Source organism: Drosophila ananassae, chromosome 3L (genome assembly GCF_017639315.1).
Source record: "Drosophila ananassae strain 14024-0371.13 chromosome 3L, ASM1763931v2, whole genome shotgun sequence".
Lineage (NCBI taxonomy): Eukaryota > Metazoa > Arthropoda > Insecta > Diptera > Drosophilidae > Drosophila > Drosophila ananassae.
Window position 1 is genome coordinate 3,265,067 of NC_057929.1, and position 14,955 is coordinate 3,280,021.

At 39.9% G+C, this 14,955-nt stretch overlaps 6 protein-coding genes and 2 non-coding genes across 9 annotated transcripts; 4 read left to right on the forward strand and 4 right to left on the reverse strand.

Moving 5' to 3' along the window:
• Positions 1-274: 274 nt before the first annotated feature.
• LOC6495104 (protein late bloomer) lies at positions 275-1,436 on the reverse strand. The gene is made up of 5 exons (XM_001959021.4): positions 1,312-1,436; positions 1,066-1,239; positions 852-1,004; positions 482-679; positions 275-429 (listed from the first exon to the last, which is right to left on the reverse strand). Exons 1-5 carry the CDS (start codon positions 1,369-1,371, stop codon positions 355-357), a joined length of 660 nt encoding a protein of 219 aa, XP_001959057.1. The 5' UTR covers positions 1,372-1,436; the 3' UTR covers positions 275-354.
• Positions 1,437-2,001: 565 nt separating this feature from the next.
• On the forward strand, positions 2,002-3,843 carry LOC6502555 (leukocyte surface antigen CD53). Of its 2 annotated transcripts, XM_001959022.4 has the most exons (6): positions 2,002-2,159; positions 2,407-2,574; positions 2,629-2,787; positions 2,856-3,032; positions 3,090-3,175; positions 3,707-3,843. In XM_001959022.4, the coding sequence occupies exons 1-5, from the start codon at positions 2,112-2,114 to the stop codon at positions 3,159-3,161; spliced, it is 624 nt and encodes a 207-aa protein (XP_001959058.2). In that variant the 5' UTR covers positions 2,002-2,111; the 3' UTR covers positions 3,162-3,175; positions 3,707-3,843. The 2 variants fall into 2 exon arrangements, with proteins under 2 accessions (XP_001959058.2, XP_032307019.1); XM_032451128.2 differs by lacking the exon at positions 3,707-3,843 and having other exon boundaries at positions 3,090-3,230.
• A 72-nt stretch (positions 3,844-3,915) lies between these two features.
• Positions 3,916-4,583, forward strand: LOC6502556 (23 kDa integral membrane protein). The gene is made up of 3 exons (XM_001959023.4): positions 3,916-4,062; positions 4,127-4,300; positions 4,365-4,583. Exons 1-3 carry the CDS (start codon positions 4,042-4,044, stop codon positions 4,437-4,439), a joined length of 270 nt encoding a protein of 89 aa, XP_001959059.2. The 5' UTR covers positions 3,916-4,041; the 3' UTR covers positions 4,440-4,583.
• A 1,850-nt stretch (positions 4,584-6,433) lies between these two features.
• On the forward strand, positions 6,434-7,942 carry LOC123257255 (protein late bloomer-like). Its single transcript, XM_044715542.1, has 4 exons — positions 6,434-6,591; positions 6,648-6,797; positions 6,852-7,034; positions 7,090-7,942. Exons 2-4 carry the CDS (start codon positions 6,777-6,779, stop codon positions 7,198-7,200), a joined length of 315 nt encoding a protein of 104 aa, XP_044571477.1. The 5' UTR covers positions 6,434-6,591; positions 6,648-6,776; the 3' UTR covers positions 7,201-7,942.
• A 1,519-nt stretch (positions 7,943-9,461) lies between these two features.
• LOC6495540 (dynein light chain Tctex-type protein 2B) lies at positions 9,462-10,871 on the forward strand. Its single transcript, XM_044715541.1, has 3 exons — positions 9,462-9,823; positions 10,059-10,388; positions 10,455-10,871. Exons 1-3 carry the CDS (start codon positions 9,795-9,797, stop codon positions 10,618-10,620), a joined length of 525 nt encoding a protein of 174 aa, XP_044571476.1. The 5' UTR covers positions 9,462-9,794; the 3' UTR covers positions 10,621-10,871.
• On the reverse strand, positions 10,733-10,806 carry Trnat-agu. The gene has a single exon. It is a non-coding gene; the product is annotated as a tRNA-Thr (tRNA).
• Positions 10,872-11,506: 635 nt separating the features above from the next.
• Positions 11,507-11,580, reverse strand: Trnat-agu. Its single transcript has one exon. It is a non-coding gene; the product is annotated as a tRNA-Thr (tRNA).
• A 1,150-nt stretch (positions 11,581-12,730) lies between these two features.
• Positions 12,731-14,674, reverse strand: LOC6495103. Its single transcript, XM_001959026.4, has 2 exons — positions 13,812-14,674; positions 12,731-13,760 (listed from the first exon to the last, which is right to left on the reverse strand). The coding sequence occupies exons 1-2, from the start codon at positions 14,522-14,524 to the stop codon at positions 13,631-13,633; spliced, it is 843 nt and encodes a 280-aa protein (XP_001959062.1). The 5' UTR covers positions 14,525-14,674; the 3' UTR covers positions 12,731-13,630.
• Positions 14,675-14,955: the final 281 nt, after the last annotated feature.

Consider the following 14,955-nt stretch of genomic DNA (forward strand, 5'->3'; position numbering starts at 1 on the left):
GTTTTTCTTGATGTCAGAATCAACTGTCTTTAAATTATATCAAGGAGAACATCCATTTGTTCTTTATAATCTTATTTTACAATACAGGACTGTTCAGGAACCAGCCGTTTTCAGCCAACTGTCCACCTCTAACTAGTTCGATTAACCAGTTCCAGCGACTCGATAACTTTTAATCGGAACTTTTAAAAATTATTTTTGAAAAGTTATCGATATTGGGCGCGGTCAACCGCCAAACTCAAAATTTGTAATTAATATCAGTACGAATAATCATCAATTAGCAATATATTCTCTATTTACAATGATTTTTGTACAGTTTCTAATACTGTTTATAGATATCCTAATGATAGTTTTTTTTTAACGGTATAGCCTACGTCGCTCTGCATTCTGTAAAGTTATGGCCAGAAGGCCAGCCACAATGACGGTAAGTATCTATTGGATAGAAAGAATTAGAAGGGAAAACTTATGAAGCGGATCTGCTTACCTCCACACCAACCACGGACCAGTCGCTAATGCGCTCCCAGTGAGTTCCCTTGATGAAGGCCTCACCCAGTTTCTGGTTGCATCCTACCGTATAGAGATCCGTGCTCACCGTCGCATTTTGATTAAAGTAACAACTCTGGGGAATTTTCAAGCCGCTGTCCGGATAGTTGGAAGGACCTGTTTGTCCACAGCAATGGTACTACGAAAATACAAATTATGAAATTAATTTGCGTTAATCACATGAAATGGATAGCTTTCCCCAGTCTTAGTGATTAATAAATGCTATCTAGACTATATTATTAGTAAGTTCATTTGGGGTGTGTCATAAAATATGAATTTTCTATTAAAATAAATTCTAAAGTATTACTTACTTTTATCTCATAATAGGGCATGCCCCCCAGGTGATACAGTTGTCCCTGCCAAGCGTTGTATATCGTTTCATTGGCCAGCAACTTGAAATTGATAGGCTGGGCGAATATCACTGTGATTTGTCCACAGACCAGGGCCAAAACCATAGCAGCAAACTAAATTAAATTAATTGGAAAATAAGTTCTGTAAATAACAAAATACTGTCCAATTACTTACGATCCAGGTCATGCGGATACTCTCCCTGAGAGCGGCTATGCAGCCGAAGATGGTGCTGCAGAAGAGCAAGGCGCCCAGGACCACGCCCAAGATGCAGGGCACCCGGATTGCCAGGCTGTGGCTGAAGGCGATCAGGGCATAGGAACAGGCCGCTATAGTCAATGCCGCCAAAACCTATGAGATAGAGAGGGGGTCGGTGATGAGTAGGTTGCCTCTATCTATGCGGATCAACTGATAACAACTCACACAACAGAGGAAGTCCAAAACGAAGGAAGACACCTTCAGGGTTTTTGTGCCGCAGCTCATTTTTTTGCCTAGGTTTTCTAACCAAGTTTCTGTTTCGCTCGCAATCGGAAATCAACTAAACTGGGAGTCCAAAAAACAGAACGCCACAGCCCATACGGGCTTAGAGCTATCAACCAGGCTGATAAGACCACGATAACTGGACTCTCAGAGGAGAGAGAGTTCCATTAGTCGCTTCATTTAATTAAACAAATACAATAATATTTGATAAGCACTCGAGCATAGAAATTTGCGAGGCAAAGGTTTGTTTTAGGGTGGAAGGTTAGATCTTTATCGTGAGAATGGGTTAGTTTTGAAAATTACTGTCAAAAAACCTCTCTTGGTTTTCTATCTTAAGTTTACAATTCTAGAAATACATTTTCATACTCAACATGGTCCCTAATAGTATATTTTTAGAAATGTTGTCCACCCTAAAAAATATTTTCCAAGCGTCGGTGAGTAGGAGCTTTAATCTTATCAGATATATGGGGCAGGCCGACCGATATTTTCAGGGTTATGTGTGCTTAGTTAAATGATATGGCTGGTAAAGAGAGTCGCCAACGTAAGTTACTCGCAAGTCTCGAAGTATAAGCTCTGAAATCGCATCTGGGGGACTCTTAGGAAAATACAGACAGAAGTGTAAACGGGCCTCGTATTTGTTCAGATATTTAGTATAGTTACGACTTGCAACGAGTGATCATCGATATCGGAATTAATAAGTACGGAAGATATAGAGTACGCATTGGGGAATACTCTATATTGATATGGTTTCGATTAGGAGTCTAGCACTAGTTTTCAATACCTTGAGCGTGGTGAGTTCCGGTAAACACGAAAATTAATAAAAACGAATACATTATGATCCTAAAAGGCCTAACAAGTTTTTAAACAGCTTATTTAGTAAACTTACAAAAAAACTCAAATATTCGGGTGGTAGTTCTATCAAACAAGCCCATCAACTATTTTGAATGTGAATCACTGAAAACTTTTCATTGTTAAATAGTATCATTATTTTAGTCTTTTTATAACAATTTTTTAAAATATGGCTACCTTTATTTTTAGTTTCTGGCTATTGCCGTAATTGTTATTAATGTCACCGACATCCCGGATACTGGCAACGAAGAAATACCATTTACTTATGGATTCTTGGTCTTGGGAGCTTTAACCATCCTGGTTTGCCTCTTTGGCTTCGTCGGTGTTTTGAAGGGACACATTTGCACCACATGGACGGTTGGCTAATCTTTTATTTATTAGAAGTTATATTAGAAATCACAATCTTTTCAGTATGCCATTATGCAGCTGGTTTTACTGATAGCAATGATCGCCCTAATGACTGTCTTCAAAATGCATCATACTAAGAAAACACCTCCCGAGGAAATTTTAAATCAAGCCATTATAAGTCAAAAGGAAGGTGGCGATGCGATGGATGAATATCAAGAAAGAGTAATTACCCATATCCTTTTTAATCTAATCTTTATAGTATTTCAAATATATATAAATTTTTTTGTAAGTTTCAATGCTGCGGTATTAATGGTGCTGGAGATTACGCAGGTTTTGTACTTCCGAAAAGCTGCGCTGATACAAATTTAAACACCTGGAATTCGGGTTGTTTACAAAAAATGAAGACTGAAGCCGAGGAAGACCTAGAGGCGCCTCAGTTCATTGGTTGGGCTCTGATGGTTGTCCAGGTACTTCAGTTGTTTATTTTTATTTTTCATAAACTAATCTACCTAATCACCTTTTAGATGGCTTCTTTTGTCTGTTCCACGATTATGGGTGTAAAATTAAATAACAGTGCACGACGCGCGCGATACTAACGAGATTTTTAGTGGTAAATATTTGTTGTATTAAAGAATAAAGAAATAGATTGATATTATAATTCTGAATAATAATGTGAATAATTTGTGGTTTCTCAGTATGACTGAGTATGACTCAGTATGACCTATTATGAATATGTCACAAGTCTTTGACGGGTCAATAGTCATAGAATTATACATATACTATGCGTATGCAACCTTGAAATAAAAATAAAGTATGATACAAGATACTTGAGACAATCTGCCCAGTATGAGACTGTGAGTTTAGTTGCATTCATTACACAGTTAGGAAAGGACAGGGAACATAAAGTTCGCGGTTCTTTATTTTTATATATATTGAAGAATACTAATAACGATATGCATACTATTTTTTTTAAATATTTAGTTTATCTTTTCAACACATTGATAGCAGTGAGTAAAAGTTAACATATGTTTTGATATTTTTCTTATCTTTATTGGAGTAAAAATTGATTGATGATAGAATTATTAAAAATTTAAAATTTTGTAAGCATTTTCTAATAGTATTTTTCATTTTTGGTTTATAGTTAGTTGCTATTGCGCTGATTATAGTCAGTGCATTCGGCCTTAATCATACCTTTTACGGCGCTCTTATCGGCATTGGAGCATTTTCGATTATAACATCGATATTAGGATTCTATGCAGTCATTAAGGAAAACTTTCGCGTTACCCTGGCGGCAAGTTTAATCTGGCTCTAATACAAACTCCTATTAAATTCAATATTTTATTTTAGTATGTCATCTTAATAATAATTCTGTTTATATTGACGATTGTACCTTTATGTTTCGAATTCGATTCACATTCGATTGCCAAGAATACTCTTGATGAAGCCTGGTTAAAAGAAATAAATGGTTCCGATGGGATGTCCTTGTTCCAGAAAAAAGTAAGTAAGTTAAGACGTTTTACAAGTAAAATTAATTCTATCAATATTTGAATTCTATGAATAGTTTCATTGCTGCGGCATTATGGGACCTCAAGACTATCCAACTCATAATTTGAATTTTTCTAAAAGCTGCTACCCCAAAAATTCAAAAAATGTGTTCAAAGAGGGCTGTCTAGGTTTTTTGGAGGCTTTTTGTGAGCAATTAAGGGCTCTCAACTGGACGCAGATGGTTATTGAGGTGAGTGCTTTTAATTAAATTTGTATTTCACTTTTACTATATTTTTGAATTTCCTAATTTACAGATTTTTGACTTTGTTTGTGCTAACGCCCTGGCAGTGAAGTTTCACTTTTTTGGCTCCTATGAAGAATTGTATTAGTCTATAATTCAAGAGTCTACTATTCAAGAATTTAGATATTTTAGAAAAGTAACAAGTAAAAAATGTTCTTTAGTTTTTAATTTATATATTTTTATTCAATTTAAAATGAGTCCAAAATAAAGATAAAAATACAATATAAAAAATGGTTTTTAGGTGGTGACGGTACACTCTTTAATAAATATATACTTTTAAAAATGTATTAATAAGAGAGAATCAAAGCTTTTATATATAACTCAGATAAGAACCAATAAAAAATCTCCAATTAGTCAGTCATTGACTTATCAAAAAAACCTTCAATTTAAAAAACGGCAGTCGTTTTTTAAAACTTTCATGATTAGTTTGAAAACAACTAGTATGCAACGATTATCCATCTAGAGCTAATATTAAAATATCCTTTAGAAATATATTCTTGACAAAATGAGTTCAACGGTTATTCTTAAATATATTGTTTTAATATTCAATGTTTTTCTGGAAGTGAGTGCCATCTATATACATCGTATAATTTAAAAATAATAACAATGACAGCTAGACCCGCAAATTTTTGTGGTGGACTAAAAGAATTAAAAAGTGATTATTTCATTAATAGCTAGCCTGTTTTGGAATAATCATATACGGCGAAAAAGCATTTAATGGTAATGTTCCAGAGGAATTTGGAACAATCGGTATTTCATTTGCATATTTCGGGATGGTTATTTCAATTCTTGGAAACTATGCTGTAATAAAGAACAAATGTCGCCTAATTTTAACGGTAATTAAGAAAAATGTTTACTAATGTTTTTTAGTAAAAACATTTATTGAAAGAACTCTTTTTTTTAGTATGCCTTAACACTGCTAATCCTTCAGTGTTTGACGATCATCGCGTTATCTATAGCATACGATGTAACATCCCTCAGTTTGAGGACTTTAAATACGGCCTGGGAAGAGGAAAAAAAAGGAAATAGTGGCATGACCAACTATCAAGAAAAAGTACGTAAATAAATATGCATATAAAAATGTCTATCTTCAACTCTTATTCTTAGTTTCATTGCTGTGGCATTTATGGTCCACAAAATTATAATGATACCGGAATGCCATATCCTACAAGCTGCTTCTCCCAAAACCATGTTGTTTTCTTTCGGGGCTGCCTAGACAAGTTGAAAGATATTTACGATATTGGTCTCGAGAGATTTATGAAAGCTGGTTGGATACTCCTTGCTGTTCAAGTGCGTAATAATTATCCTACATTTTAATTTTTTGAATTTTTTAAACCAAAAGCTAATTTTCAGTTTATTCTTTATGTGTGTGCTACTATTTTGGGCGTGGTATTAAGGGGACGTATGTTCAAATATACTGTGAATAAAATGTATATCAAAAACACAACAAATTTTAAGCTAAAGGACCAAAATTAGCTGAGACTCGTTTGAAATAATCAGTCGATATAAATATGTTTAATAAGTGTCATGCAATAAATGGGAAATTACCTAAAACACAATTTGAAATTCATTGGCACTCATTTTTTCTGCATATCCTTCAAGCCCGACAATTGTCCTTGAGTTGTCTTCAGACATGCTAACGTGTGACATTCACGAAGAGAAATAATTTAGTTCTCTTTGACTTCTATGAAATCTAAAAGCAGATTTGTGACTTTTAAGAGATAAGCTTTTTTAAAATTTAACCAATTTTTTATGATTAAGCTTCCACTATTAGTCATAGGTTGACTTATCATAAAAAACACTCCAGTTTTCAGCAGAATTTTAAACATTCAAGATCAAAAACGGTAGTCGCATTTGAAAAATATTTTAGTTTAGAAACGGTATGCAAACGACGAGTATCAAAGTTATTGCTATTCTTAAAGAATATATATAAATATAAGAATTACCGCGATGAGTTGTGTAACGACGTTTCTGAAATATCTCGAATTAATATTTACTATTTTGTTGGCGGTAAGTAGACTTGCGCTTATTGTGTTGGTTTAGTCACAACTGATCATTTTATATAAATATAGCTAGGATGTTGTGGACTTATATATGTAGGTGCAAAAGGCTTAAATGCTGATAATACGGCGGAAAAAGGAATATTTGCCGCTTCAATCGCCGGTGGAGGGATTGGCTTAGTCATTTCAATCTTTGGATGTGTTGCTGTCCTGAAGAAAAGCATTTGTCTAACTTTGGTGGTAAATATCGAAGGATTCTTAAAGAAGATCATTTAATGGAAGGACTCTTCTTTCAGTATGCCTTTTCATTACTAACCTTGCTGTGTTTGACGATCGTCGCGGTATCTTTGCCACACGATGAGACCTCTTATGCTCTAAGGATCTTAGATATCGCCTGGGAAGAAGAAATCAAAGGAAACGATAGCATGTCCCAGTACCAGGAAAAAGTACGCACACATTTATAAAATATACTTATTGTATAACTTTAATTTGAATTTTAGTTTCATTGTTGCGGTATTATTGGTCTCATTGATTATCGAGACGCCAAACTGCCTTTGCCCAAAAGCTGCTTCTCCCAAAACCATACGGTTTTCCTGGAGGGCTGCTTAGCAAAGTTGAAAGATTTCTACAATGGAGGAATAGAAATATTGATGATTGCTGGATGGATATTCTTCGGTCTTCAGGTGTGTAAAGAATTATCTAAGAATCTATATCTATCTAAGAATATTATATTTTCAGACGCTGGCATATGTGGGTGCCTCTTTCTCGAGTTTGGCTTTCAAAATTGAGCAACGTAGGACCCGAAATATCATTGGTACAAATTCCGAAAGGGAGAGATTATTAAACTAAGATGAATCAGAATTTGTATACATATTACTCTCTGTCAATCTTCTAATTTAGCCAACCACTAGACTTATTCGATCAGAGTTCTATTTATTGGTCAGTTAATGTAATTTTGAAGCACGCGATTTGCTTAGAAAATCATACATGTTTGTAAAATACTGTGTTGCAAATATTTTTCACTTCTTTTTTGTAGTTTATAAACTATTTAGTTTGCATGCAACCAATCGACAGTTGGAAACCTACAATTTTAATTGCCAAACTGTCTGGCAGAGTCAGGCGATATAAATATGTGTAATATGTGTGCCTGCGATGGATGGTAAATTACTCAAAATAAACACAATTTAGAATACATTGGCACACATTTGTTCTGCATACCCTGCAGACCCGAATATTGCCGTTGAGTTGTCTTCAGACATGCTAACTAAAATCAAAGCCAAACGGAGCTAACGAGTGACATGCACTGAAAGAAATAGCTGGGGTTTCGAAACCTATTTGAGGTTTTATCTCCGGATGTTGATTTTCACTCATCTACTTCAAGATATTTCGGTGTTCATGGATTAAATAAAAGTTAAGACAAATGTATAAAGGCTCTCAGATTGAAAATCTTTTCCTTCTAGGATCCTAATTCTCCTGGATTATTTTCCAGTGTGACACTTCCTTTATTCTAGTATTGGATGCCGTAGTATACGTGCTGCCATAAGTTGTGAGCCAATCACCATCAAAGCGTACACCTTGTTGGCGCACTCTGTCCAACCCTTTCACCTTTCTTCGCTTTCGCTGTTTTTGCGCTTTTATGCTTGGGAGCTCCCGGAGCCGGAGACCAGAGCCAGTTTCATTTAGGACGGGCGCTCGAGCGGCTCGTCGAAATTACAAATCCCGAAAAAGCGAAGCATAAGTTAGGGCGCCGCACCGCCGCCATGAGTCGCATGCAAGCGTAAGTTATATGCAAATTTTTCGCGGCTCGCGTGCACTCAGGTGCTAATGAGTTCGAACCCGTCTGGTGTGCGTCTCCGCTCCTTTCCCTCGGTGTGTCTGCCACATAATTGTGGCAGCAGAGGGGCGGTACAAATTGCTTAATTTGCTTAGCTTCTGTTTAATTTACACCCACCGACACGTGTGTCAAAGTCACCCATTCATTTGGCGTGGGTTGAAGAAAGTTTCTGTGTTTGGCAATAAAATGGTTTCAGACTCGTGCTGGTTCCCGATTTCATTGGTTAGAGTGCTAATGGCTGCGTGTTTGGGGAATTGGGCCAATGCATAGGCACTAGCCAATCCAAAATGGATTTGTGTGCAATCCTTCAGATGAATAACTAAATTGAGATAGAAAATAAATTACATTTGTTAAAAGAATACATTGGAAGTATTATTTTGTAATTTGGCTTTCATTTACTTGGTTTTAGTTTCTTTTCAAAAAGTATTCGTTGCTGCATCTGAAAAGATTGGACTCTCTTTTGAGATGTGAACAAGGACATAAGAGTCTCTTCGGGGTCTTCTAATGTAGTATCCTCCAAAAAAATAGTTAAATTTTTTTTTCGTTTGCCTTCCAAAATGTAAAATTTAAAATCCTTTTCAACCAATTTCTATTCACTGTTAGAGGTGCCGTTTTAGCCAGAAAACCAACTGCCATGTCCTACCCCAAACAAAAGCTGGCCTGCTGAATATGCAGCTCGTCTTATCGTCTCCCGGCCACTTACCTGGCCATTTCAGGACAATGAAGAGTCGTCAACGGTTCACGTGACTTGACAGTTATTTCAATTTGGCAACTTCATAAACATCCACAGATAGATTTAAGTTTTCAGGCCAACGCGAAGTTTGCATACGCTGTAGGGGAATCGCTAAACTTTTGCGATAAAATGTAATCAAAGTGCTTGAAAGTTCGCGCCAAGACAGAGCCACTCACCCGGCCGCGAAGACCTCGCCCAGGTGTCGCAGAGCAGCCGATCAAAAGTCATCAACTTCAGGAGGGGATCGCGTGCTGTCGCAGCCCAAAGTAATTTCCCCGCCCCCAACTCTAGGCCGACAGCCTGCAGCCCGCCCACACATATCCCTATGTATGGAAACACTTGCCAATGCCTATGTCTGTACATATCCCTTTGCCCCCTAGAAACCTCCAATCTGGTGGATTTGCCCCCGCCGAGTGGCTGGTGGCGATGACACCCACGTCTCCGCCGCCATCACCGGCTGGTTGCAATTGGAGCGCCGTCTGTGGATTTATGATAAGCGGCACGCAAGCCGGAAGGCCAAAGCCGAAGCTCTCCATGGAGATGGCATCGTGATGGGATTTCGGCTCCAGAGCCCATGCTTGCAATGCCATTCCAACCGCTTGGGCCATCTTTAGGCCCCATCGAAGAGCGGGCCTAAACCAACAAAGCTTCAATGAACTTTTGACGACGTGTGGATGCCACATGGTAGCATGTGGGCCAGGGATAAGGGGTTATTGGTTAGGGGTCAGGGGTCAGAGGGCCTCGTGTGTCGGCATGCCGCCCTCGGCTGATGTTCCTGTCAGTGTTCAGATAGCAGAGCTCCGTGTTTGTTTTTCCGCTGCCGGCTGGCAGACCGCCGAGGCAGTTCCTTAAATCCTTTACAGGAATCCTGTCACCATGACCAGCTGGAATACCATGAAAACGCGGTAAGACATAATGTAATTATTGTGGATTAAATTGGGACGCGAAATACCAAAAGAGGAGCTAAAATAATGACAAGGTCGTCAAGTTCAAAAAGATATTCCGAGTCGAAGTGCCTTTGCGTTCGGTTTAATAGTTCAGTTCATATTTTATGTCTATAATGTTTGGTAGAGTGGTTAGTGGTTTATTTTCCCAAATATTCCAAATATATTTCAACATATTTCTGAAATCTATCTACAGGATAACCGCATCAGTGCGGACAACCAACCGCATGAATGCCCTGCTGTCGGAATCCATGCTTAGCAGGCGGCGGGCTGCCCAAAATCCTGAGGGGGAAGCCGCCGCCGCCGAAGGTGGGGAGGTCCGCAAGGAGAAACCGAAGAACGACTGGAAGTTTTTCCACACCAACTTCAACATGGAGAGGGCTCACAAGATCATCGAGGATTGTATTGAGGAGAGGCTTTTATGGGATCGGTTTAGTCGCAATTACGACTCCTGGCGGGCGCTGCAGCTCGTCGAAGGACTTGCGGCAGAAATTCGAGACCGGGTCAAGAAACTAAATCATAGGAGGTAAGAAACAACTTTTCTGTGAAGAAAATACTTAAGCTAATCTTTTGGAAATTGTTTTCTGTGCAGGCACCGCATCGTCTGCCTGCTGTCGATTGTGGAGAAGCAGAACCAGGGCGTCTACCAGCGGATGTGCCACCTGATGGACGAGAAGCGGGACAATTTCACTCAGCTGGTTTTTGAGCGGCCCACGTATTTCATGATTGTGGTCTTGTATTTGGTCTACAAAGACTAGGTGGTTGGATCCCCGAAGTTTGTTAATTAATGTTGCTAAGTTTAGTTAAGAGTGTTAAATAAAAAAAAGAGGAAATACTTGTCAAAAAGTAGATCACAGATCTGAAACTTGTAGGCCCCGGCGAGATTCGAACTCACGATCTCCTGTTTACTAGACAGGCGCTTTAACCAACTAAGCCACGGCGCCGTTGTGACTTCGGCCGTTCTACTAGTCCATTTGAGGAAAGGTTTGCTCTCGAGTGGCTTTTTTTTTGGAAGAAATTCAATTTTGTTAATTAATATTTGTTTAGCTGTTCCGAGTGATAAATATTGAACAAGAGATACGAAGGCGTAGTGATAAAACAGTGGGTTTTGTCGGAATGGGAATTCTTTACGGAAAAGCTTTTAGCTTTTATGAAGTGCTGTAGTACTATTAAGTAAGTTAAGACATAAACCTATAATTTAGACCTTATATTTAAGGGCTGGTTTTAAAGACTTAATTAAAGGGTTAATAAATATAGAAGCCTATGTTTTAGATTGCTTATTTCATAAAAAATGTATAATTTATATTGGAAAACATCATATATTTTTGCAGTTTTAAAGTACTTTTTCTTACTCCTCGAAGAGCTTTTGGCAAGCTTTTTAGTACAATCTGTTGGGGAAATCAGCTCCCTTGCCCTTAATAATATTTCTTATGATTATTGTAACAGAAATTGCGGCAATTGAAACTCATTAATGGGTTAAAGAGCGTCAGCTGGCAAGCAGAACCATAAACAGCTATTAGAGCTGAGAGAAAAGCCATCATGGTAGCCGATTAGATTATTTTATAAGAGGTCTTAAGCAGTATTACCTATTGGAAGAAATAAAAAATAATAACACCCAGTTATGCCACAAGTGCTTTTTGGGTTAGGCCCCGGCGAGATTCGAACTCACGATCTCCTGTTTACTAGACAGGCGCTTTAACCAACTAAGCCACGGCGCCCTCGAAAGTTCTTCCGTAGAAATAACCAAAAAAAGCTACCGAACCGGAGTCTGCATATGTTTTGGTATTCGCCCGATATCTGTGTGTGTGTGAGGGAAAGAACTATAAGATACTTAGATAGTTATGGCTCTGCATGAGAAGATACTTGTCCGGACCGCCTGCCGCTGGGCCAAAGCTGAAAAAGTTTTATTGTGGCGCAGAACTAGTTATGTAATCTATGCCATATTTATCTACAACTTGTGCCGTATCGTTTGCCGAGACGACAAAGTATTTATAAGTATCTGCCAGCTATTTAAATACTTGCTGCTGCTTCTGCCCGCCGGGCATGTTTGTCTTTTTGAGGCTGTGGCCGTTGGAGGTTGGAGAACTTGGAGAAAAAAATGCAAATGTTGCCGCTTTGGCCAAATGGAAATTATTTGTACTTTGCGGTTGACTCGAATGCGACGAGTGGAGAAGAGCAGAGCAAACTTGGGCACTCCAAATGTATCTATGCAATTGCTGGAAAACGGAAAACACAGCCCATGGGCCATGTGCTTCTTATGGCTGGGCCTCGGCTTATTAGCAAGTCGGGTGAGCGTTCTCCTGTCAAAGAGTTCAGTGGAGCAGCTAAAGCACGAAACCGCCGGCGATTGTTAAGTATCTGAGCCGAGTTCCGTTAGAACTGAATGTCTCTTAGCCTGGCTAGCTGGATGGCTGGGAATATGGCCACGGATCATGGGCCTGGGAATTGTTTAAAAATTAGATAGAAAATTGTCCATCAATCCTAAAGCGTTTTACCAAAATTCCAATACCATTACCACCACCATTTAAGCCCCCAAACTGGTCAGGCAACATCCGAGCGTTTACCAAACTAATTGCCCAAACTTAGTGGCTCATCAAATTGCCGCATCACTTTACGCAGATTTTTATCGCAGCATCCCCGGCTTCGGGGTCCGGAGGAGTAGGATGGACATCCGCGAGTTGGGGCTAAAACTCCGAATCGGGTGGAAGTATCTAATGCGTTTCCTGTGTTTCAGCCATGTTTTGGCCCGTGGTGTGTGCTTGGTGTCTGTAGCCGTGTATCTGCATGTTTCCATCTCTGTTTGTCTACTCTATCCAATGAGGAGTCCCTGGCTAACTAAGTTTGAAATAAACTATTTGTGGTGCCTAGTGCATTTAATTTGAGAGATATATTTAAAGTATTTCTTTACGTGTTATAGCCAAACATTAGTCAGAACACAACTCTAATATTAAATACTATTAAATACCTATCCATTTACCTTCTAGAGTGATCATTGTTTTGAGATCCAACCTATCCAGTCTGTTTGCACCGCTTGTTACATTGTAATTTGGCATTGGCATTGGGAAGCCAACGCTTATCGGCACATGACTCCAATAAATTCGTTTTCGCCTTTCCCCTCCTTGGTCACCATTCTCCGTATCAGGCATCTCACTCGACCCGGGACCCATGTCGATGCAGGATTCTAAGGATTCCTGCTAACCCCACTCTTCTACATGGCCCGTCCTGTCTCATCCCTGAAACCCTCCGCCAAATGCGCCGCAATTGAGTTTTTACGCATTTCGAAAAACTCCAAAAAAAAGGATACGAGAGCCAGGAGCTGGAATTTGAGCTGAAGCTGGAGATGGAGCTGAAGCTGGAGCAGGATAAGGATTTCAGGCAGTGCCCGGAGCTGTCGGCTTAGCTTTCGTCTATTTCAGTGTGTGGTGGCGATTTGCTCGGTTGGGGAAAGACAAATCTGCTTTTGTTTTTATCTGATGCCGTTTCGTATTTACGCATCTTATCCTGGTGGGAATGCGAGCACATTTCCTGGCACTGTCATTGGCATTGGCATTGGATTGAGCGAAAGAAAAAGCTATGATAGCCGGGCTTTAATGAGAAGGTGTGCTGCACGGCTCCCCCATTTCCCTTCGGGTTTAAATTCTCAAATTATTATTGGCTCGGGGAATTGGCCACAAAAGTACCATAACGGCCGCCAAACACTAATTGAGCCGCAATTCCCCGACAATTAAGAACAGAGGGCTTCGGGAAATGAAAACGGAAACACCATGGTTAAGTACGGGGAAACTCATGCACATCCATATCGAAAGAAGCTAAGGAGGAGACCGGAGTGTCCATATCCTTATTATGAGGGTCGTGATAATGACTGGAACCGATTTCCGGCAGAGATGCCTTTGTATACCTAAAAATAGGATGAAGTGATTAGACACTCTATATATTCGCAGGGACCCACCTGACACTCATCTGGCGGCAGAAGAACCGAAAATCATTGACCATCGCCTCGAAGAGGTTGTGAAGGAAGACGCGCAAGAGCATCAGTTCCAGACGGATGTGCTGCCGAGTGGCCTTGTGGCAGTGCAGCGGCACCAAGCACTGGCGGGAGTTGTCCGCGTGGCTAACTACGCTCTGCATCCGGTTTCTGTAGGTGACGTGATCCACCTTGGTGGTCTTCTGCTGCTCCCAGCGCTCGATGCACAGACCGAAGTGGTGGATGGCTCTGATCTTAAACTCTCCAAACTTGGTCAACTGGTGGCTCATTTTTTGGATGCGGGATTGGAGCAGGCAGCGCCATCCTTCCAGCTCCTTGATCTGCTTCCTGCTGGAGTTCAGGTGCTCGTATGCGGTGGACAGCTTGCATCGCATTTGGCAGTTCTGGCGACGCAACTCAATCAGCTGCAAGCTCTCCTGGGTCTTGAAGGATGTGTCCTCCCTCTCCTGCTCCTCCTGTTGGATGTAGCACTTGTCCCTTTGTGGTGGCAGGAGTGTGTCCCGCAGCTGCAACAGGCGCTGCTTGATTAGCTCCAGCTCGTCGTAGGCACCGTCCAGGTCCTCCATCTCCTCACCCACGGTTGGTTCTGGCCCGCTGCTTAGCAGCTCGCTCTCCTCCTCCTCCGGCTCAATTTCCGGCAGGCCCGGAGCCCGGCAATCGCCTCCATTCCACCACATGTCTTTGGGTTAACTGGATGTGCGGGTTAGTTCAAGAGTTTGCCAGGAAAAATCGGGGAAAATGTTAAAATAAATGTGAATCGAATACAGTGTTTGCTTATAATCTGAATATTTGGCATCTGAGGAAAGTACTACTCTTATTTAGAGAAATGTTCCCAGCCAAGTCATCCCAATAATTCACTTAAAATCATGAATAAATATTATTGTTTCTCCTAAAATCATTAGTTAATTAAATCCTGGCCTACATGTTTGCCCAAAAATTTAATTCAATTTAAGATTGACAGCAAATGTTGGGATCGTTAATCCAAAAGTTAATCTCTGTTCCATTCGGGCCCTTCGCTGGCCTGATTTAATTGAGTTAAAGCAATCTGTTGGCCGCCTCGTTTCGCTTTCAATTAAATAAACAACTTTTCGGCGGCTGCCAAAACGGC